General features: G+C 42.5%; 2 protein-coding genes and 2 long non-coding RNA genes across 5 annotated transcripts; 2 read left to right on the top strand and 2 right to left on the bottom strand.

Moving 5' to 3' along the window:
• Window positions 1-1,150: 1,150 nt before the first annotated feature.
• Window positions 1,151-6,560, bottom strand: LOC119336309. Of its 2 annotated transcripts, XR_005162358.1 has the most exons (6): window positions 6,005-6,560; window positions 5,520-5,860; window positions 3,731-3,879; window positions 3,195-3,271; window positions 3,009-3,110; window positions 1,151-1,756 (listed from the first exon to the last, which is right to left on the bottom strand). It is a non-coding gene; the product is annotated as an uncharacterized LOC119336309 (long non-coding RNA). The 2 variants fall into 2 exon arrangements; XR_005162357.1 differs by having other exon boundaries at window positions 5,520-6,560.
• Window positions 6,561-7,113: 553 nt separating this feature from the next.
• Window positions 7,114-17,587, bottom strand: LOC119335507. The gene is made up of 3 exons (XR_005161898.1): window positions 17,217-17,587; window positions 16,096-16,190; window positions 7,114-7,471 (listed from the first exon to the last, which is right to left on the bottom strand). It is a non-coding gene; the product is annotated as an uncharacterized LOC119335507 (long non-coding RNA).
• On the top strand, window positions 11,636-14,110 carry LOC119335506. The gene is made up of 2 exons (XM_037607626.1): window positions 11,636-11,923; window positions 12,013-14,110. The coding sequence occupies exons 1-2, from the start codon at window positions 11,840-11,842 to the stop codon at window positions 14,080-14,082; spliced, it is 2,154 nt and encodes a 717-aa protein (XP_037463523.1). The 5' UTR covers window positions 11,636-11,839; the 3' UTR covers window positions 14,083-14,110.
• A 1,078-nt stretch (window positions 17,588-18,665) lies between the features above and the next one.
• On the top strand, window positions 18,666-24,062 carry LOC119336933 (glycine-rich domain-containing protein 1-like). Its single transcript, XM_037609023.1, has 9 exons — window positions 18,666-18,767; window positions 18,862-19,045; window positions 19,735-19,852; window positions 20,051-20,299; window positions 20,611-21,066; window positions 21,313-21,857; window positions 22,216-22,411; window positions 22,558-22,713; window positions 22,891-24,062. Exons 2-9 carry the CDS (start codon window positions 18,888-18,890, stop codon window positions 23,755-23,757), a joined length of 2,745 nt encoding a protein of 914 aa, XP_037464920.1. The 5' UTR covers window positions 18,666-18,767; window positions 18,862-18,887; the 3' UTR covers window positions 23,758-24,062.
• Window positions 24,063-24,157: the final 95 nt, after the last annotated feature.

A 24,157-nucleotide genomic window follows, 5' to 3' on the forward strand; every position in this document is an offset into this window, starting at 1 on the left:
AGGCTCTGTGCTACCTGAAGGTTCGTGCCGATGCGAGTTAGGCCTCCTTTTTGCAACCAAACACATTTTTATTGGCCCAACTCGGCCTGGTTAGAGGTAATGCAGGCAACCAAACACGTCCTAAGGTCTTCTACTTTGGATAATAGATTTTGCCCGCTCGGAGTGATAATTTTTCTGTTGTTACTTGTTGAAATCATGAATCTCTCCATATATTGAAAGGGCTGTGTTTCTCCACTATTTTATTTATTTTTTATTTACTAATAGAAGAGCAAACATTATCTTTGCTAAACGCATCCCACAAAACATACACGGACCCAATACTACCGCATGATTATCCTCACTAATCTAAATCCAACGGCTAGCCTTCACCTGATATGTTTTCTTGTGTGCACTTACTAATTTATGTTGACTGACCATACTCCACCGCGGAGGAAAATTTCCATGCGAAAGCAAACACAATCCCTACAATCACGTAGGTCTTCCAAACAAATTCATTACTAATAAAAGAGTTACTAATAAAAGAGCAAACATTATCTTTGCTAAACGCACCCCACAAAACATAGATGGACCCAATACTACCGCATGGTTATCCTCACTAATCTAAATCCAACGGCTAGCCTTCATCTGATATGTTTTCTTGTGTGCACTTACTAATTTACTAGTAGAATGCCCATGCGTTGCCACGGGCCTTTTAATTTGTTTTATTGCATCCATAAATACAAATACATATCTCTCTCGCTTTCCCCACTCTATATACCACCCTCCATATCTCTCCCTCCCATTCTCTCTCCCACCCATGCTCTCTCTCTCTCTCTCTCTCACACACACACACACACACACACACTCTTCCTCTTCCACCACTCAATTTAATTTGGGCTCAACTTAACTTTAGCTTCGTGTTAACATTCTTGGCTATAGTATATCCTAGTAGCTTAAACATTAAAAGAAAAACTTAACTTTTACACAGGATCTAGTTATATTGCCCGTGCGTCGCAACGGGAGCACACATATTTTGACGGTTCAACACCAATCGTGTCTAATATATAATTTTTACAAGCTCCATGCACATATGTGTCGTTGTATACATACTTTACCATTACATCACTCTGACAATGACACATCAAACAAATAATTAATGTCGCCTCCAAGTTCGAAGTTCATTTGTCTCTCGTACGTTCGAGCATGTTCAGACATCAAATGGGTGCCTAGCAGGCTCCCCAAAATCCAAGCATCTAGATGGTCCGGACTCTGCTAAATCCACCCCATATGTGGGTGAGAAATGTGGAAGTCCAAACCAGATGACACCAGCTCACCTTTGTCATGGCACCCTCTATTCTTCACACTGTACTTCCACCACGGACCGCCAAGGTGGAGTCCCCGGCCACCGTTATTAGGCGAGGAGGCGTGCGCCGCCTGTGACACCCTCCGAGCCAAGAAGGCATATCCGATGTCTTCCGAGCCATTGTCACGTTGTAACATATAGTTGAATGTCATGCATTACCACAAAATAAAAACAATGATGTCCATGCAACTGATGCGCAATGATGTCCATTATTAACTCTTGAATCAACCTACCGCGCTCACTCTCAACCCTTACTCTTATCACAACAATCGACTAACTCGTTCTAAGTGAACCAGTGGTTCTAGGTCCAGGTCTAGTGTTGCTCGAAGATTACTTTCCTTCTCATCCTGAGCAACAACTTCAGCTTTGTTTTCACATGATCTCTTTATAGCATAGGTCAGGGCACTTGGTTCTCTACAAACATAGAATTTGAATTAGACATCACCGATGCATGTAAAACATTAATGGGAGAAGGCTATTCCGTGCTTGCAACAAATAAAGGTTAGTAGTTGTGCTGCTAGAACAACTCTCGCTGCTAGCATGAATAGTAGAAGAATGGAATGGTTATATGGCTCTATGTAAATCCACCTATGGAAACAGGACAACAAAGCAAACCATGGAGAGCTAAGAATGACATGTACATCAAATAACATTTATAAATTAGCTGGGGAACATAGTACGTTTCGTCGGTTTGTTCTGTCAAACTACTCAATGTGACATTTAAGACAATGCATTTAAGAAATTTTAAACATGAGTAACAAAGACAACTACCAAAGAACAATTAATGCGTGCAAAAAGGAAGATAATATCACAAGTGTTTAGAAATAAAAAAAAAGGGCAACCTGGTGCATGTAGCTCCCGCTTGCGCAGGGCCCAGGGAAGGGTCCGACCACTTTGGGTCTATAGTACGCAGCCTTTCCCTACATTTCTGTAAGAGGCTGTTTTCAGGACTTGAACCCATGACCTCATGGTCACAAGGCAACAGCTTTACCACTGCGCCAAGTGTTTAGAAATCACTACCCCACAAATTTCACAAGGCCATTAAGAGGAAAGTTGAAAGAAAGGAAAAAGACCAGTTTGATTTACTACATTTACCAATAACTACAGATATTCTATAACATTTCAGGCTACAACTATGAATTTAGGCACTTATTTTCTTCTAATACTGGAAAGCAAACTATACCGTTCTCAATTATGCTTTCCATCTATATTTCATAGCATTTACAAGCACATAATGATAAGGAATTCCCATCAGCTCCAAATTGCAATAAGCTAATATCAGTTTTTAATCTTGGTCTACCATATTTTTGTATTCTCTCAAGTTAAAAAAACATGGGTTGATGCTCACAAGTTTTTGAATTAAAAAAAGCATGTAAGAGATCAGTTAGCCCACTCCTCTGGTGAAATTAGCATGAAAAATGATCATATCCAAATCAATTCTCTTTAATGAGAAATGAAAACGACCCAGTGCATGTCCCAAAAGAACAATTATATGGCGACTTGCAAAATAACATGCGCCACAGAATAATTTACTTAATAATTAAGCATACAAGTCGTCATGGCATCAAACAGAAGACAAGGAAGATTAGTAGCTGATCTGCTCAGTACAATTACACTAACAAACAGGTAGCAACATCGAGGTATTTTAGCATTATTCCATTGGTACATGTACAATATAGTAATAAATGTGTGGAGAGGTGTCATTTTGGTTGGCACCTTGAAGAAGGCATTGCTCTTGACCTGGGGCTGTAGGCGTGGCACTCATGGACTAAAAGAAACAAGAAGCCCATTTTGAAAACACAATTATTAAAAGGCCAATTGATTGATTCATAGACGCAAATGTCAGCCGTACCTTGTCAAACTGTAGGAGGATGCTGAAGGCGAACTCAGGTTGAGCACACCATCTCCTCCAGTGTCTCCGTGAGGGACCTGCCAAATCAAAATTCTTGATGTATCTCTAACCACCAGAATTCAACAGAAGTTGTGATTCAGATTCATCAGCATCAAACTGAGTGGTCGATTATTTGACAGAAGCTATGTACAATTATTATTCTACAGTAAACAATCCCCGGTCCAATACGATCATGCCAGAGTCATAAAATGACTGTATTGACCAAATAACAATCGCGCGGTGCCTCTAAACGGAGGTGCTAAGCAGGTCTCGAACATGAGAAGATATCAAGCAACATGTGAGCCTCTAGACGGAAATGCCAAGTAGCATCCTTGGACATCATGTATGCATTTTCTATGGAAGCTACTACCTATGTATCAAAATATAAGACGTTTTTGTAGTTCAATTTGAACTGCAAAAACATCTTATATTTGGTAAGGAGGGAGTACTAAACTCAGTGGTCCAGTTATGACAAAAGATTAGATAAGGATTGTTACCAGATCAACATTCCCTTCATTTAGGCGAGCAACTATGTGCCGTACCATCTTGGCCAGAACACTGCCATGCGACTGGGGCAGCTCATGTTACCAACTATAATTGCTGCCTTGACACACTTTTCTCCGAAGGTTGCACCTACCCATTGTCACTGAATGCAAAAACAAAGAGTAGCTCGCTAAAGTGCTCAAATAAATCATTTTTCAATAAATGAGAATTAAACATAGAAATGGTTGATGACAAATAAAATACTGTAGGCGACTGGTGGAGGATGAAAAGGCCGTGCTTCCGTGTCATGTTGTAATGCCAAAAAAAGGTCTGATTCCAAATTTCATTCTTGGTCACCAAAGATTATCGTGTTGATGAGTACAAAAAATAGATCTCGGATCTCAGGGTCAGCTGTATCAGTTGCTTAACATGTTAGTGAAACATTATAGTTGAATAGAAACGGCTACTTAGTATGTACTGTGCAAGCATATTCAGTCAAACTAACATATATATGTTCAATAATGATGATTAAAAGATACTACCTGCCAATTGGATAAAGATCCAAGGCACCAGAAAAAGTTGACCAACCTATGAGCGAAAAACCAGACAAATATTTTTACCTTTATTAAGCATACGATCGATCCACCATTACATGGATGTATCAGGAAAACTTCCTTTTTACATCCATAAGCAGTACACTCTGCACATTCTTATATATGTCAGAAGGTAGAGCACTGAGTCTATCGATATGGAGAGCAGCGATTTGGCTCCTGGGCTCAGATGAGCCCGGGCCTGAACAGTACGGCAATTTAAAATAGAAAGAAGTTTTAAAAATTCCAAAACAATTTTGTGGTGTAAGATGCTCCTGTACGTAAACACTGCAAAATTTTGTGAAGTTTGGATATTCAAGGAGCTTGTGGCAAAAAAGACAAAATCAGGCATGAACAGTGCGATTTTCAAAAGTTTCTCGGACATCCGAAATTTGTCTTTTTTGAAAATCACACTGTTCACGCCTGAGAAATTTTAGAAAATCACATTGTTCACGCCTGATTTTGTCTTTTTTGCCACGACCTCCTCGAATATCCAAACTTCACAAAAAAATCATGGAGTTCGCGCACAGGAGCATCTTGCACCACAAAAATATTTGGAATTTTGTGAACTTTGTTTCTATTTTAAATTGTGGTACTGTTCACCGGGTTCATCTGAGCCCGGGTTCCGGGTTGAATTATTGATATGCACTTACTCACTTTACAAACTCATCATTCTATCATTCCTTTGCATATAGCAACACTACTCACTGGACCACTCAATAATCACACAACTATACTGTCCATGTAAAATTTGACACACCAATTAGCAAGATGGGTGCCTCTCAACAGCATATATTGGCGCAAAAAGGACAAGACTTCAAATTCAGTCGCAATCGTCCGCTTCAATCCCACTATGGCTTGGGGGGAATGTTAGAAGTATAATGTACTTGAGTTAGAGATAGAATTAGTACTTGTCTTGTACTCCAATTCTCTACCCCACCATGTACTCTATATAATCCCTCACGAGGGTCAGATCAAAACAACACAATATTATCATCCTACAATTTCCACAATCCAATCAACACTATGATCCAACATCATGCTCTTACTTGCATACAAGAAGCCCCCACGACAACAAAAGTTGGACATCGAGCTTGATAGAGATAAAAATAAAGACAGAACAAATGAGCAAATGAAAGTTTGACAAATCATACAACTAAACGTCAGACGAATTGAAAATTCTCCACAAAATAAGAGGGGATTGGACTGTTACCTGTGCTGTCCGTTCCTCCCAGCTTATTCACCCATGTTCGTCAGTCTTTCATACCAGAGCTACTGCGCTAAGAAATGAAACGAACATTATATGCACCGTGGCTTTCATATAGCTAATCTTATGAATTCGAAACATATGACAATCAGGAATGCAGAATACATTGATCAACGCATTATTTTTCCCGCAAAAAAAGAACAGGTTAATGCATTGTTTTGCATATGGAAGCAGAGCGATACAACAAGATAGTTGCAGCAGTAGTAGTATTACTATCCTTCGATAGATGAACTGGAGGTCGGACCATCTTCAAGGAGGATCGGTTTCGATTCTTGGCAAGCACGGCCCTGCATGTAACAACAGCTCAAGGACCATGAAAACCTCACGTACACAGACCTGGGACTACATTGTCATTTTTCTTCACTAACAATAAAAGAACAAGAATAACCAAACTACAACTTGTTGGGACTGATACACAACAAATAGCAAACCTTGCCTTGAAGAAACACACGGTTGGAAGCATGCCTACCCCCTGACTGTACTGAACTGGATGTAGTTTCTTCAGGGTGTCCGGATCCCATCATCGTCAGAGATTCAGAGCTTGGAGAATTTCAGCCGTTACAGAACCTTAATGGTTTGGGAGTAAGCACTGCTCCAAAGGTGATGATTTATGCAGGGGCTTATGCTGAAACTGAAGGAGCTCGATCTCACAATCATCTTGTTGAGGCTATATTTATCTGCATGCAGTCTGGGTGCTATTGATTTTGGCTCCCAGCATCTCTCCTGCCTTGCTCTTGTCAATTCCATGATATTTTCCTCGTGGCAGGAGGGATGCGCTAAAACTAAGGATGTAGTACAAATTCTGTTGTATATAGATTACAACAGACAGTCAGTGTTGCTCAAATTCTGTCTCTGTGCCTGTTTCTGGCACAATTTCAAAGCCCGAATCCTCCACCGAACGCATATGTACTTGGCACAATTTCAAAGCCCGAATCCTCCAGCAACCGGAACTGCAGCTCCGGCGGGTAGTCGCGCACGCACCCGATCCGCGGCCCGACGCCGATCGTCCACCGCAACGACAGCTGCTGCCCCAGCTGGTACAACTTGTGCGCCATCTTGGAGTTGATCCGGTGCATGATCCTCTCCCGCGCCACCGCCGGCTCCTCGCACTCCTCCCCGCCCTCCGCGCCGCGCCCCGCCCCGCCCCGTGAACAGGTTCACTTGCAGAAGTCCAGCCGGTCACCGAACATGCCGGCGTCCTGCTCCGCCGCGCCCTTGACCAGATGAGGGCGGGGCACGCCAGCGGCGGCGCTGCGCAGGGTGCGGGAGCAGCTCTGCCTTTCGTCCTCTCCCTCGAACGTGAGGGATTGGTTTTTGTCGTGGGTGTGGCAGGGAGCGGCGGCGGCGCTGGTGAGATGCGCTAGGGCATGGAGGAGACGACGCGATGATTTCGGGCCGGAGGTTTTTTTTTGTGCGTGCGTGGGGGTGGGGGGAGGGGCCGAGGGGACGAAAAAACCAGCGAAAAAAACCGTGACGAAAAAAAACCATGGGAGATGGGACGAAAAAAAACCTAGAAGCGAGACTACCAACTGCTCCATTATGAGTAGAGATATATTGACTGACCATACTCCACCGCGGAGGAAAACTTCCATGCGAAAGCAAACACAATCCCTACAATCACGTAGGTCTTCCAAACAAATTCAAACACGTATCTTCCATTCCCACAAATAATAATTGACCTTGCAAATCCAAAAACAAGAAACATATCCCACGGATATCCCCTCGCCGCTCAGAAACATCATCGCCTTCGCCTTCCTGGACGGCGACCTCGCCGCACGAAAACACCGCCACCGCCTTCCCTAGCCGCCCTCCACTGGCCATTACATGCGCGGCTGCTCACGCCTCACCTTCTTCGCTGCAAACAGGCCGTCGGTTCCTTGCATCACCTGTGCCATCCTCTGAAAACATCAGGCAAGATTTTAATATTAGACATTTCTTCTTGTTCTTGCAAATTATCTTCTAACTTCCTTGTGCTTTAAGAAAATGAAATCTACAGATTTATGACAACATAACTTGAATCTAATTCTGACTAATCTTCTTGTTCTTGCAAATTATCTTCTAACTTCCTTGTGCTTTAAGAAAATGAAATCTACAGATTTATGACAACATAACTTGAATCTAATTCTGACTAATATATGCTTCCAGTCAACCCTCTTGACAGATTTTTGACTGGAGTATTCAGTCTACGAAGTCGATGTTATGACTTCTCCAAATCACTCGGGGGCACGCACCCCATTTCAGGATATAAGCAACATCCATTCCTCAGGTAACTATCAGCCAACTGAGTGCTTCTTTTTTTTGGGTTGATGAACACTTCTATAATGAATGTGCTAATTTCCATTGTATATTTAAACGGACCCTAAAGAAATTAAGAGGCAGAGGGACAGAGAATATTATGCACGAAAGAGAGAGGACATTCTGAAAAGACGTCGTGAGGCACGTTTAAAGAAGCAGACTGATAAACCTCCGCCGAATGATGAGCAAAATGTGCCACACACACCCCTAGCCATGTCCCATGGTAAGCCATGTCCCATGGTAAGTATGGCCATATACTGCATGCTTATGTATTATTCAGGTAACTTATCATACTCTAAATCATACATGTAGACCCTACGGAGCTGAAGAGGCGACTGGATAGGGAACAGTATTCACAAAATAGAGACGAAATATTAAAGAGACAACATCAGGCCTACAGAAACAAAAAAGTGGCTGACGCTTCCGCTGATATCAGTGTCCATGAAAATGAAACACAAACACCGATGTCCATACCCATTGGTAATGACGATCAACCAACTACATACAACCCTATTTGTTGATACTAACTAGCTTTCTCATCTATGTAGACCCTAAAGACATACGGAGGCAAAGGGACAAGGAGTGGTATGCACAAAATAGGGATGAAATATTAAAACGACAACGCCTATCACGTGAGCAGAGAAAGGCTACTACGACCCTACTCACCAACGATAGCACCGTGTTACACACACCAGCTACAGGACAATCCGGTGTCACCCAGCTACAACAAATATCGTCTGCAGGTTCTGTGCTACCATAACATATTGATTGCATGGTGTTATCTTATCGAATATAACAAAAAAAGTTTTACTGATGTTATCTACAATTTTCTTGCAGTATTATCAAATATACCAAATTCATCTCTATCACCTGAACATGCCCCCTACGACAAGGAGAATACTTTAACATACGACGAGGAGTCCGATTGGTTGCACAGGAATGATGCATATCAGATACAACAAATTGGTGGACGCATTAGAGCTGTTGCTATGCCTCTTGGTCATAACATGCAATCAATCGCCACCGTCGTAAGAGATATTGCACAAGGTATGCTTTAATGGCTTTGGTTTGTACTCTTCTAAACAATAATAAACTATAATCAGCTTCTGAATGATAGTTACTGTCAATTGAACACAATGCAGGGCCTCTCACACAACTTTCAGGGGGTCAGGCACCCCAACTTAGCAGAATACGTAACCCAGATTTCTCAATTCAAGGTGTGGTTTAGTTCGTCCATTTAGTTATGGTGGAAGTGTGTCCACAGTGTTTATTTGATCGCAATTCCTGCTTCTCTTTCGTTTATTCAGGTATAGAGCCTTTTAATGGCTCCAGTCAACTAATGAAGACGCCAACTAATGATAAGAGACGCCCTGCGGAACCGTCTCCGGATGATACTCAAAGCACTCAACATCTACAAAGTAATTTTGATGACCCTAGACTACTATAGTACCTGATTTTGTATGCTCTACTTATCTTGTGGTTTTCCATAGTGGGCAACGACCAGATAGAAGATCCATATGGAATATTTGAGCCTGTTGTTCAACAACCCAATTTTGAAGGTACATTATATATTTTGTCGTTCACATATCAGGTTCTTCGTCGACAATTTTGTGGCATTTATGTTTGACCAATATATTGCCTACTAGACTGTTTGGCGCCATTGCAAAATGGAGAAGCTGTATACCATGAGCCCGATGAGGAAGCTAGAATATTTATGGCCGAAGGTATGTCCATTGTCTATTTCCGAATTTACCATGAGCCTCATAGGTCTTCATTCATAATTTAATACATATTGTTCTTCAATGAAGGGGAGCCTTGGCGCAGTGGTAAAGCTGCTGCCTTGTGACCATGAGGTCACGGGTTCAAGTCCTGGAAACAGCCTCTTACAGAAATGTAGGGAAAGGCTGCGTACTATAGACCCAAAGTGGTCGGACCCTTCCCCGGACCTTGCGCAAGCGGGAGCTACATGCACCGGGCTGCCCTTTTAACTCCGCCTATGTTGTCTCAACATAGCCGGTCCCAAGCCCGGGTAAAGGAGGAGGGTTGTGATAGGCTTGGCGAGCCAACGTAAAAACTCAGCCACTCTTATGGAGATGAAACCCAAAAGATTCTGTCCGTTAAGAGAGACCTGAAGGATTGGAGTATCGACAAAGAGCTAGCTATGGACAGGGGTGCGTGGAAGCTTGCTATCCATGTGCCAGAGCCATGAGTTGGTTGCGAGATCTTATGGGTTTCACCTCTAGCCTATCCCAACTTGTTTGGGACTAAAGGCTTTGTTGTTGTTGTTGTTATTGTTCTTCAATGCTAGGTCTTGCTTATGAATCATACCAACTTGGACGCCCACCAATTGCACCAGTATCAAATACCGATGAATTCATTTACCGAAACCTACCTACAAAGCACCATGTCCTAAGAAAGGTTCCCGACTGTCGCCACTGTGGGGCATTGCGGTTTCCATTTGAGGGCCCAGCATTTTGTTGCAGAAAAGGAAAAGTCGATATTATTACTCCAGACGTTCCAGAAGAGCTGAAACGGTTGTTTACAAGTCAAGATGATGAGGATGCTAAATATTTCAGAGAGCATATACGGTATTTCAACTCGCACTTCTCATTCACAACTCTAGGAGTCACTCTTGATCGCCGAGTAAGCACAGCGGCAGGAACTGGAGTATATACATTTCGTGCATGTGGTGGCTTATACCACGCTCTTGATGGTCTGGTGCCGGCTGATAATGGACCTCGGCATTTGCAGCTTTATATTTATTATACAGATCAAGACTTGGTTCACAGGGCTATGAGGTCTCCAGATCTTAATATAGACCTCATACGAAAGATTCTGCGAATACTTGAGCGTAACCCTTATGCACAAGTTTTAAAGAGCCTTGGGTCTGTTCCAAATCTAGATGAGTATAGGATCTCACTAAACACGGATATCAACTTGGATCAACGAAGGTACAATGACCCAACGACCTCTCAGGTGGCAGCGATATGGGTTGAAGGGAGCGACCCAAAGAATTGCTTTGACAGAAGTGTTGTCGTACATGGAAAAAAGGAGACCGACCCCTATATATTAGAGCATACTATGGGTGCTACGACCCATTGTCATATCCACTATTGTTCCCACGTGGGGAGACTGGTTGGAATTGTAGGATGCCATATGTTGGCCCCCTCGATGACACCACACAATGTTCGTCGGGTAACCCTGCACCCCAAGTAAACCAAACCTCTGATTTATATACAGGTATGAGGTTCATTATTCATTTATATACTTGCTATTATGAATGAAGACTTATGTTCTCATTTTTCTATTATATGAAAACTTGATTACAAAAGGTGAACAAGTTGGGAATTTTGAACCACATGAAGACCATGCCACGGATTTACCTGCAGGTATCGGACATCATTGCTTATTCTTCAATTCTTATGTGGTCAAGTATTATGGGTGCAAACAACGTATTGAATTTGAAATGTTGTGAATCTTGTAGATGACACGACCCAATATTCAGCGCATAATACTGCACCACGAGTAAACCAAACCTCTGATTTATCTACAGGTATGATGTGCACTATTAATTTATATACTTGCTATTTACGAATGAAGACTTATGTTCTCATTTTTCTATCACATGAAAACTTCATTACATAAAGTGAACAAGTTGGGAATTTTGAACCACATGAAGACCATGCCACGGATTTACCTGCGAGTATCGGTCATCATTGCTTAATCTTCAATTCTTATATAGTCAACTATTATGCCTGCAAACAACATATTGAATTTGAAATGTTGTGAATCTTGTAGATGACAATGAATATAACCCAGATGAGGATTTTGGTGACAATGAGGTGAATGCAACAAAATCTAGGAAATTTGTTAGTGCGAGGGAGTACTACTGCTTCAAACTGCAGGTCAGGAAGAAGCTTTTTAACATCATCTTGTTCGGGGCGCGCCTTTTCCAACAGTGGGCTGTTGACATGTATATCAAGATGGAGACTATGAGGCTTGACTGGTACTCAAAGCCGGAAAATCAGAAGGTTATACGCGCTGACCTCTACCAGGTAACATGCTTGTGTATATTCTAATAGATCATAATACAACGACTTTATGGACATTCCATGCTTTTCTATAACCTTGTATACTATTATAGGGTCTTGTTGACACTGTCGTTGTCGGCGAGTCACGCGGTGATCGGATTGGCAAGAGAATCGTGCTCCCACGTACATTTCCGGGTGGTGACCGTGACATGCAACGGAGGTTTCTAGATGCGATGGCAATAGTCCAGCGGTGGGGTAAACCGGATTATTTTATCACAATGACTTGCAATCCTTATTGGGAGGAGATAACTGAGAAATTGTTGCCTGGACAACTGCCACAAGACCGTCCAGACCTGGTGGCAAGAGTATACAAAGCTAAACAACGAGATATGATGGACTTACTGACTAAGGGTAAGCATTTCAGAGAAGTTGCGGCTTATGTACATGTCACGGAGTTTCAGAAACGAGGTCTCCCGCATGAGCATATACTTCTAATCATGAAAGCAAAAAGCAAGTTAGCGACCCCGGATGACTATGATCGGGTGATATCTGCAGAGATACCTGACAAAGAAAAATACCCCATTCTACATGATCTGGTCATCAAACACATGATGCATGGACCCTGTGGTGAGTTGAAAAAAAGTTGTCCGTGCATGATTGATGGACAGTGCCGATTTCATTACCTGCGAGATTTTTGCAATGCCACACAACAAGGGAAAGACTCATATCCCATCTATAGGAGGAGGGACGATGGGCGTGGAGTTAGGATCAGAGGAGCAAATTTGGACAATAGATGGGTGGTCCCTTACAACCCTTTTCTGCTTATGCGATACAACTGCCACATTAATGTCGAAGCATGCTCGAGCATCAAGGCAGTCAAGTACTTGTTCAAGTACATCTACAAAGGGCATGATCGGACATCCTTTGCATTCGAGCAGGATATCATCAATGATGGTGGAATCATCAATGAAATCCGACAATATAGGGATGCACGCTATGTATCTCCTCCAGAGGCTATTTACAGGATTTTTGCTTTTAAAATGTTTGGTGTTAGTCCATCTGTGTTGCAGCTCCAGCTTCATTTGCCAAACATGCATACAGTTGCATTTAAATCTTGTGAAAATCTGGAAGATGTTCTTGCTCGACCATCTTCTTCCAAGTCCATGCTTACCCAGTACTTTGAGATGAACCGAAGGTTTCCGGAGGCACGAAAATGGTTGTACAGAGAGTTTCCAGAACATTATAGATGGATAGCTGGAAACAAGGAGTGGCAGAATAGAAGAAATAAGAGATCACAGATTGGAAGGCTTGTGTATGCACACCCCACTGAAGGAGAGAGGTACTACTTGCGTGTCCTACTAAGTCATGTCCGAGGTGCCACTTCATTTGATGATTTAAAAACAGTAAATGGCAAGGCATGCAGTTCCTTCAGGGAGGCATGTGAGCACTTAGGCCTCATTGAGCACGACAGGACTCTTGATGATTGCATGACGGAGGCAGCCACATTTCAGATGCCTTATGCCCTAAGACGGTTGTTTGCGACTATACTGGTATTTTGCGAGGCAACAGAAATCCGAGAAATGTGGGACAAGCATCTAGCATCAATGTCTGAGGATTACCGTCGTAACCAATCCAATGAGGCAACACTTGAACAGATGGTGCTAAGAGATATCAGGGATATGTTGCAATCCATGGGAAAGGATATTACAAGCTATGGACTTCCAGATCTGGTTGAGACCAATGGTTCTTATGATGGTGAGCACAGAGAGGTAACAAAGGAGAGGCAAGTCACCGTGGACAAAGAACATCTAGATCTATTTAGCAGTTTGAACAGTGAGCAGTTGGCTGGTTTCAATGACATAATGGATCATGTGATGAACCAAAAAAGTCAGGTGTTCTTTGTTGATGGTCCAGGAGGCACTGTGAAGACGTACTTATACAAGGCATTGCTTGCAAAGGTGCGTTCCATGGGCCAAATAGCAATTGCAACTGCTACATCAGGTATAGCAGCATCGATAATGCCTGGAGGATGGACTGCACACTCTAGGTTCAAAATTTCAATAAAGCTCACTGACAACAGCATGTGTAGTTTCACAAAGCAAAGTGGTACAGCGGAGTTGCTTAAAACAGGCGTCCTTAATAATTTGGGACGAAGTCGCTATGACAAAACGTCAAGCTGTTGAGACGCTTGATAGATCTTTGTAGGATATAATGGAATGTCCATTGCCGTTTGGGGGAAAGGTTGTCGTCTTTGGTGGGGATTTCAGGCAGGTCCTTCCCGTTGTGGCACGTGGGACAAGAGCACAGATCACAGATGCTACACTTCTGAGATCATATCTGTGGGAGAAGACCCGCAAGATACGTCTCACACACAATATGCGTGCACAGGCTGATCCTTGGTTCTCCAAATACCTCCTAAGGATCGGCAATGGAACAGAAGAGACAATTGGCGACGACTATGTGCGTCTCCCTGACGACATTGTGATCGGCTATACTAAGGATGAAAAAGCTATTAACACGCTCATTGAAGATGTTTTCCCATCGCTGCATGCCAATGCTAGATCGAGAGAGTACATGAGCGCACGTGCAATTCTTTCGACCAAGAATGATCATGTGGATGACCTGAATGATAAGATGATCTCCAGGTTTCCAGGCGAAGAAAATTTATACCATAGCTTCGACTCAATCGAGGATGACTTGCAGAATAATTACACAATTGATTTTTTGAACTCGATCACACCAAATGGCTTGCCACCGCATGTTTTGAGATTAAAGGTCAACTGCCCAGTCATTCTGCTTCGGAACCTCGACCCTCATAATGGCCTATGCAATGGAACACGACTTATGACCAGAGCCTTCCAGGATAATGCAATCGACGCGGAGATTGTTGGAGGTCAGCATGCTGGAAAGAGGGTGTTCATACCTAGGATCCCTATGTCGCCCTCGGAGGACATCTCACTTCCCTTCAAACTTAAGAGAAAACAGTTCCCCATCCGCCTAAGTTTTGCGATGACAATTAATAAGGCACAGGGTCAGACCATCCCAAACGTTGGTATTTACCTCCCTGAGCCTGTATTCTCACATGGTCAGCTATATGTTGCATTGTCAAGGGGAGTGTCAAGAGAGACGACACGGATTTTGGCCAAGCCAAACAAGGAGGTTGATAAATCCGGGAAAAGCACCAAGAACATTGTCTACAGAGATGTTTTAGAGAGATGAGGCAGGTGTGTCATTCCATTACTTCTTTGCAGCTACTATGTTGTTGCATCTATACCTATTTTTGGCACTAACATTATTTGTTTTTCATTCGCAGGTTTAGCCTACCATGATACGGTTACATGTATATTTTATGGATACATGCACATGATATTTTATTGTACCACACAACACACTTTTGGAAGACAAATTTAGTTTCAGGGGCGAATTGGGGTGCCGCTGAGTAGCAACAAACTGCAAGTCCAGAAACATTACAGTGCTTGGGGGCGCTTCTAATTTTGGTTACAACAGCGAGGCCCAGATTGAGTGCCTGATGGAAGGCTTACTCTTGTGAGATATCCATTTTGTATTAACAGAATTACTACATGCATTTTGCAATTACTTCCATTGTGTATGCCTCATTTTGTAATATACAATGGTACAATTTCTCAGTGCAGAAAAGCGAGTAAACATATGTATGTTCCACAAGATCTCTTTATGCTGTTTTGAATGCAGAACATTACTGCATTTAAATATGTCAAAGGCTGTGAAACTCGCTTTCGTGGAAATCTACCAAAGGTAATTTGTCCCAGGCACCCATTTGTAGGAAATACTTTTTACTTGGAACTGGGAAGAAGCTACATTCCAGGCACCCATTTGTCCCAGGCATGAAGTTGTGGACACCAACCAAACTGGCCCTTTATACACGCATGATTTGATGTGGTATGATTGAGACGTGAACCTTGACCACAAATTCTAATGCTAAAATGTTATAAATTGTTTTTTCAGTCTTCTACATACTAATATCATTTACATAAGTTTAGTCTCAAATTTCCAATAGTCATGTAGATACAGATATATAAGTTTAAAAGTTTGAGTACGCACACACCCAACTGATAATATCTCTTGACCGGAGCAAGAAGCACGTGCAGGTAGCAATTAATATGTAATAATTAGTGCTAAGGAGTGACAACATGCTGAAACAAAACCTGAAAGCTAACCTTTTTCATCTCACCAAGTGCAAATGCTTTATTTTTGCCTTGAAGAAATCTACAACTGCTTCAACTCCAACAGTATGACCTTCCCAAGCTACATCCTGCAAACAAACAACATTCGTAAGAATGGCTTGGCAGAAGTTAGCAACATGTCATCATTACCTCCTGATGTTTATTTGGCATGAACATACATAACCCAGTTTCCTTTCTTGCATGTATGACTAGAACTGAAGTGTGAGAAGAAAAACACAGGAATTGCCCACTCCAAATAACAGACACACATAAGCTATCCCGCACGCTCAAACTGATCGACATCTATTTGTCCTTCTAAACAACCAGAAAGAATGAATCTTCATGTAAAGACAAATAACATAAAAATAATAATGAATTGGTTATATTAACCGGAGAGACTAAACAGAACCACAAAGTGCCAAAAGAGTTCACATATATTCAGGACAAGCTTACTCCAAGATTAGACAGTAGGAAAACAGAATCACCCCAAATTATATTTTTTCTCTCCAATTCGAAAATGACTCTCATGTTCAAACCTAGACTACTGAGCTACATAAGTATTGTACTGGAATGGATAGCAATTAGGATTTAGCAAGCAGATACAGCCATTTTCAATCTAAAGAAACTTTTAAGTGTGTGGTCTCTCATTACAGGATGAATTGTACACTCAAAATTCTAAACTGCACCTAATAAAAAATCATCATTTAATTTAACATATCATATAACAGATGACCGCCTGTTATTTCTGCTCAGCATACTTATCAGAACACAACTATCTAAGTCATCATTTTTTCGGCTCACAAATTCGCAAGATCATCAGAACAGTAAATGTGTTACTGAAACACACACACACACACAATAAAACTGACATGAGACACCAAGATAAACTTGATCTCCAGATGCAGAAACTCTACCGTGAAGTAATATCATTCTGTCATACAATCCCTTTCTTGCAAGTCATGCCCCAAGTTACCATTTCTTACAGTAGCCTCTTAAGAGAAAGGATCCTGACTTTCTATCAATAAAAGCACCACTGTGTGTGTTCACCATCCAGCAGTGATATACCGTTTGTTAAACTCGAGTTCACAGTTGCGAATGCCTGCATCCAGAAGTACCTGGGGCAACCGACCACGTAGGCGAGCTAGGAGCGCCTTCTCGGAGCAGGTGTGGGAGCGAAGCACGAGGTCGACTATCACGGTGGGCACGTAGACGAACTGGAACTCGGCCCGCTCCGAGATGCCCGCTGCCGCATCGTTTCCAGGATGCTCCTCTAGCTCGCATCTTGATCTGCGCTGGAAGATGTGGACGGCGGCGACAGAGTCGATCTAGGGAAGAACGGCGGGGTTAGCGGCAAGCCGGCAAGGTGAGGTCGTGGTGGGGAGAGAAGGCGGCGGGCCGAGGCCATGGTGGGGAGAGGAGGCGGCGGCCGATGGGGCGAGGCCGTGGTGGGTAGATGAGGCAGTGGGGAGAGCAGGCGGGGCCACCATGGAATGGGGAGCGGTGGGGGAGGGAGTGAAGGTATGAGGAGAACAGGGAGGGAGCGTCTGGCGTGTCTTCCTTTTTTTTTCTTGATTGATGGCCCACTCATTTTGGTCAAGTATTTTAGTACTATAGGTTATGGCAAAAAAAAGTATTAAGTACGGGGGTTCCTTTGTCAAGAAAAAGTATAGGGGTTCCTCTCGAAAAAAAAATATGCTTTGTCCAATTCAAATTTTTACTTATGGATAGCCTTTTTGGTCATTTGGTTTATATTAGGGTCGGATGTTCTTCAATTCTTTTTTCTTATCGGGTGTGTCCGTATGGTTGTCTGGTTGTGATCTTTTTCACGGAATAAGGGTTTAACAAAATATTCAGTCATGATATTTGTAAAAAATGACTGTTCTTATTGAATATATTTGAATTATGTAATCATGCAAGTCATTTTGTGGTCTATGGATGTTATAATTATCGGTTAATAGGCTCATATGACATATTTTAGAAAAAACTACTCCCTCCATCCCAATATTAGTGACTCAACTTTGTACTAATTTCAGTACAAACTTGAGTCACATATTTTTGACGGATGGAGTATTATTTTAGTGGACTCATAATTGAATGGTGATAATATAAGAAATCGAGACTTTGGGAGATGGCGAAAATTACACAGACGTCATGATTGCATGATTCTGAATAGATCCCTCCTAAAAACCTAAAAACATCACATATATCATCTAAAGTTTAGCTCATCACGCAGGCATTTCTCCTTTGACCGTCTGTCAATTCAACAAACCGCGACTTGATACATGAACTTTGCTTGTGCATCAGCATGCTCGATGATGTCCCTTTACTGGAGTAGGCCATATTTTTTAAATGGCTTGATAAAAAAGACTCGCTAAAGGAGAAATAAGACTCAAATTAGATGTTTTTATAGACTAGGATACGTGCGTTGCACGTGCATGCTTACTAGTGTTCACAAGGTAAAAAAGTGCATAGTGAGCTTTAGAAGGAAAAAGAAAAATCCGCAGCCTCCTGAACTACCCGCTCGGCTCGGGTGCCGGCTGAGCCGTGTTGTAATCGAGCCGGTCTCCTTTCCCTTACCCACCCGCATCAACTCGCCCCCCCTGATTCCAACCGGAAAAATCCAAGCGATCGATCTTCAGCTCCCGCGAACCTCCCTCGCCGTCAAGGTATGCGCACGCCACCGATTCCCTCTTCCCCCAAGCTATCAATCCGTTCTTCTTGCGGGGTTCCCGATGTTTAACCCAATTACCTGAACTGCAGGTCGTTCGGAGGAAGGGGGAGAGAAGATGGACGCGGAACAGGAGTCGCGGTGGGCGGCGGCGCAGGGGATCGGCATCGGCGAGGACCTCGTCCCAGCCGCGCTGCAGAACCTGGAGTTCATCGCCGCGGTTGACCGCCGCCGGTGGCTCTACGAGGGCCCGCTGCTCCACAGGGCCATACACAGGTATTGTCATCTTATTGGCTTTTCAACAACACAACTTACACAAGAGACCTTTGAGTCTGAAAATTAGTTTATTTTCTGTGGTGTTTCATTATTTTTCTGCCGGGGTATTGTTGATGAACAGTCTCTACTCTAGGGTGTGTTGGGAATAAAATTTGTCAGTAATCATTGCCATATTTCGACAAACTCTTGGTGAATTTCAGGATAACTCTTGCCAATCACTATTTGGAACGTTTTCCATGTCTCCTGACAAACACCTGCTGGAGGAAAATTAGACAAAACTACTAGTTTAGTTTACCTTAATATAGGTTGGTGGAAGAGTTGAACTGAGAATGTTTAGTTTTTTTTTTCCGAAACGGTTGCCTCGTCCATTAATTAAGCAGAAGAGAGTTGCCCAGTTAATTAGTGGAAAACGGGGCGAAAACCAGGAATCTTTAGGTTTTCAGTTTTAAGGAATGGCATCGCCAGTAATTTTTCTGAAACCATCATCTGGTCTGTGCTTTCAGTTACAATTTGTTGCTACAGTTCTGGCCTTATCCGGAAATTTTGGCATGAAAATCTGGCTGCTTATTTACGTTCAAAGTCCCCATGCTGAAATCACTGATACTATGTAAAAGAATCAGTGATACTAAATTAATTTATGTTCTGTGTCGTATATAGACTTTAAAATATTGACTTTGTTGTGGTGCTAGGTACAAAGCTTGCTGGCTTCCCCTTCTTGCCAAGCACACTGAGGCCGTTGTTGCAGATGAGCCGTTGGTTGTCCCACTTGATTGTGAATGGATATGGCACTGCCATCGGCTTAACCCGGTATGCATATTAAGTTATTAACTGACAGATGCTCGTGTCTCGTTCAAAATCTGTGAACACCACATTAGAGAACTAGTATTTGGCTATTTGCACCTCTTGGCATAAAAGAAAATACTAGTGAACATGGTTGGAAATGTCTAAATCAAAATCATCTTGTATTGTTTCTGGCTTTGCTGTGCTAACAACAATATCTCTCAGACTCAATACATAAAGGACTGCAAGAGATTATATGGCAGAATACTGGGCACTAACAATGTCAAGTCCTCCATTCAAGCAAAGTCCAGGGATCAGGCTGAGAAAGTTTGGACCGAGTTATATCCTGGGGAGCCTTTTGAGTTGGAGTACTCAAGTCCTGACGATTTTGTTTACGTGGGTGATGCAACTGCAGGAGGCATTTCCTATGATTTGATCTCAGCTGTTAGGAGACAGTCTTCTTTCGTCTACCAGGTAGTTACATTACTAACCTTTGCTCTGATATACTACATATAAGACAAGTCAATCTGGTAAATTACCCATGATTGAACGACTGATATCTAAAAGTTAGCTATTCTAAATTTCACAAGCAGATTGATACCTGATTTTATTGGGCTAGCAAATGTTGGTGATAGTTCAGAAGTAGGGTAACTGTTGATCCATACATGTGGAAGAAAGCAATAGAAAAGCAGTGCTACTGCCTTTTCGTAAAAGAAAAAAAAATTGAAGAACAATAAATAAAAAAATATGTACAGAAAGTCAGTGAGCTCCTTTGTTTCTGGCAGGTTGGAACACCAAACATGCATGATCATCGTTTTCTTGAAGAAGCTCTAGCTCGATACAAAGGTTTTTTGTATTTGATCAAGGTGAATCAGGAGAAAGGAATGAAACTCTTTCGTGTGCCAACCTATGATGTGGATCTAATGTGGCACACCCACCAACTGAATTCTGTCACCTACTACAGTGACATGCTGAATCTCCTTGGAAGAGTTCTGGAGCATGATGATACAGATGATGACCGAGCTGAAGGAAAGAAGCTCGACACCGGATTTTCAGGGACCACCGAGCAGTTCGAGAATACCTTTGGTCTGAGATACTGGAAGGTTGGTGCTATGTACCGTGGAAGCTTGCCATCTCCCGTGACATCCATTCCGCAGATATTTAGTAGTGAGGATGATACTGCTTTTGGTGTCGATAAAGCAGAGAAGCATCTTACTATTCTTGAAACAACAGTTGTCGAGGTATGATGCTCTTTTTACATCTTATTGTTGTCCATGAAGCAATAGTCACAGAAGTACAATAATTTCGATTTCAAAGATTTTTCTGATCTTATAAAATAACCTAAAATGTGGTATCTTGTACTATTAATATTATTATTGATTTGGAAGCACGCCTAATATTTGTTATCTAAAAACACGATCGAGCGCTTCTTTTGCCAAGAGACATTTACTGAATTTATGAACTCAAAATATTTTCATCCTTTGCAGTTATATTTACAGATTGTGGACATCAAGAATTTACCATCTGCAATTCCAGAGAAAAGTGTGTACGTGTGGTTCACCAAGACTCAACCAGATGTATTTATCAGTGATGGCGGCAGGTTAGATATTTCAACGAAAACAGGGAAGAGTATCGGAGCTGGTTTCCAATGTGAACCTACTGGCGAACTCATTCTTACAGCAATGGTTGATCAGGCGTATTTTGGGGCCTCGTCATTGAAGAAATCAGAACCATTGGGGAAGGTTTCAATCTCTCTTCAAGAGCTTACACAGCATGATTCGAGGCTTTCCTTTGAGAGGTGGTTTGAACTGAGAAGTCGTGGTGCATATGCTGGTTCCGCTCCTGTCAGTCTTCGTGTTGCTGCATCTTGTACTGTCCCAAGGCAGGCTCCACAGGTTCTTAGCATGGTCAATGTGAAGCCTTTCTCTCTGAAGGCCTGTCTATTGCCACATTCCATCAAGGATCAAAATATGAGCTCCTGGACTCGCTTCGTGTATGACTCTGGTACTGAACTCATTCGTCTTCAGATAAGGTATTTTTTTTACTGTGGTATCAATCATACATGTCAGTGAAGAAATGTACATTGACTCTAGAAACGCATTTGTATGCTGATTTGTAAGTCCTGCATGATACTTACTGACAATTTTTTCTAGAAACAAATTAACATTGATTGCTAATAGCATATGGTGTTATTGCATCTTCATTTCAAACTACAAATTCATATTTTCTTCAGGAATTGATATTCAACTTATATAGAAGTATTTGTACATTACCTTCAAAACAGATCCAAATTTATTCAAGTGGACACTGGAAAGTTTTATTTGCCTATGTTTAAGAAAGAAATATCAATTTCTTCTGCTCTAATGAGAATTTCCTCCTCTTTACTTCAGGGAGCACAAGGCCAAGAGTGGCATGGCTCTCATTCGAGAATTGGTTGGAGTAACAAAGTCATCAAAGCAACCATTTCAGCTTGCAGAATTCACAAAAAACCAATGGTCTTTTAACAACTCCAACTTATATATCACTCATGACCTGAAACCAAGCAAGGATGGCTGCATACACGAGCTCAAATACGGCAACAAACTGGTAAGGACAACTGCAGTCTACAGCTCATTTCATACAGGCAGTCTGTTCGCTCAAAAGATAGTCACTACATCAAGTTATATGTAAATAAATAAAACGTTTATGCATTTAACATACTCACAGTTCTGGTACTTCTTTGAACAAAACAGATCAAACTATACAGGGGAAGGAGACTAGCATATGAACTCAAATGCTGCAGTCAGCATGCTGAAGATACTACAGCAGTTACTGCTGTGAAGTTCTCAGCTGAACACCCCTATGGCAAAGCAGTCGCACTACTTGACACAGAATCAGAATTTATCACGGTACAATGCTCAGCTCTGATGTCATATCCTTCTAAGTACTCCCCTCTGTCCCATAATAATATAAGATGTACTCATATGTCGATTGTAATAACATCTTATATTATGGGACAGAGGGAGCAGTAAAGATTAATTTCCTTGCATCTCAGATATACTCATGGTGTTCTTACTTAAATTTAGGTTGATGAGGATTGGTTTCTGCTTCCCTGGGTCACAATATCATTCTTGTTCCTGAATTCCATTGGCAAAGATGGTGTGAAGCTCATCGAAGGTGCCATGGTACATAAGGGTGGAACCGTTGAGCCTGATACTACAGTGACCTCTGAAATGGTAAAAGGTGGAGCAGCAGGTGCCACTGCTGCGCAGTGTGGCCCTTGTGGCACGGCTGGTGGCAGTAACATGGTCATGGCAAGTGACAAGGCTGATCATGCTAGCTGTGGCGGGTCAGTCACTTCAAGCAGCAAGGTGGCTGATTCTAAGTGCGGTGGTTGTGGCTCAGACAATGGTGGTGGAAGCGGTGTCTCTGTGGTCACCATCTACAAGAAAGGTCATGCGAGCTGTGGCGTCGTTGCAGGTGGCGAGAATGGCCATATTGAGTCTGCTGGGTGTGGATCGGGATGCAGCAGTTCCTGCGGTGGCAGCATGGTTATTGAAAGCTCCCAGGAGGGGAACACCAAGTCAGGTGGCTGCGGTTCAGGTTGTGGTGGTGGAGGCTGTGGCGGCATGGTCATGGAAAGCTCCAAGACTGGCTTCGTCAAGTCAGGCGGTTGCGGTTCGGGCTGTGGTGGTGGTTGTGGTTCGGGCTGTGGCGGTGGTTACAGCAGCATGGTCATGGAAAGCTCCAAGACCGGCTTCGCCAAGTCAGGCGGTTGTGGTTCAGGCTGTGGTGGTGGTTGTGGTTCGGGCTGTGGCGGTGGTTGCGGCAGCATGGTAATTGAAAGCTCCAAGACTGGATTTGCCAAGTCAGGCGGATGCGGTTCGGGCTGTGGTGGTGGCTGCAGTTCGGGCTGTGGTGGTGGTTGCGGCAGCATGGTCATTTCACAGTAGTTATTGCCTTCCAGTTCCATGTCCTTTGACCTACTCATAGAGCTGTGGCCTGTGCTTGTAAATAATATTGAGGTTGGGTGTTGATTAGTTCAGTTGGTTGCGTGGGAAGGTCTGGGTTGTTCCAGTCCGGTAACTGGGCAGTGCCTATGATAATAATTCTATAAAAGAAAAAATTGACAGTACATGGTTTCTCTGCCCTTGTTATTATGAAGTACAGATCTCATGACTTGTTGATCTGTTCATGTAAACATGGTGAATTGCCTTGTTCTGTTTGCAATTTCCAACTACGCCTATCTGTCGCAAGATTTAGATATGCCTTGTTTTTCTGTTCATATATGCCTTGTTGACTTACCCTGTTTTCTTTGCAATTTCCAAGTATGCTGATGCAGATTTTTATGAA

Source organism: Triticum dicoccoides, chromosome 7B (assembly GCF_002162155.2).
Source record: "Triticum dicoccoides isolate Atlit2015 ecotype Zavitan chromosome 7B, WEW_v2.0, whole genome shotgun sequence".
NCBI classification, from domain to species: domain Eukaryota; kingdom Viridiplantae; phylum Streptophyta; class Magnoliopsida; order Poales; family Poaceae; genus Triticum; species Triticum dicoccoides.

Coding starts and splice junctions, on each gene's coding strand:
- LOC119336933 (XM_037609023.1), top strand. CDS start 18,888: ATGGACGCGGAACAGGAGTCGCGGTGGGCGGCGGCGCAGGGGATCGGC. Junction 19,853..20,050: donor ACTGCCATCGGCTTAACCCG/GTATGCATATTA, acceptor AATATCTCTCAG/ACTCAATACATAAAGGACTG. Junction 22,412..22,557: donor TCAAATACGGCAACAAACTG/GTAAGGACAACT, acceptor TGAACAAAACAG/ATCAAACTATACAGGGGAAG.
- LOC119335506 (XM_037607626.1), top strand. CDS start 11,840: ATGTATATCAAGATGGAGACTATGAGGCTTGACTGGTACTCAAAGCCG. Junction 11,924..12,012: donor TACGCGCTGACCTCTACCAG/GTAACATGCTTG, acceptor ATACTATTATAG/GGTCTTGTTGACACTGTCGT.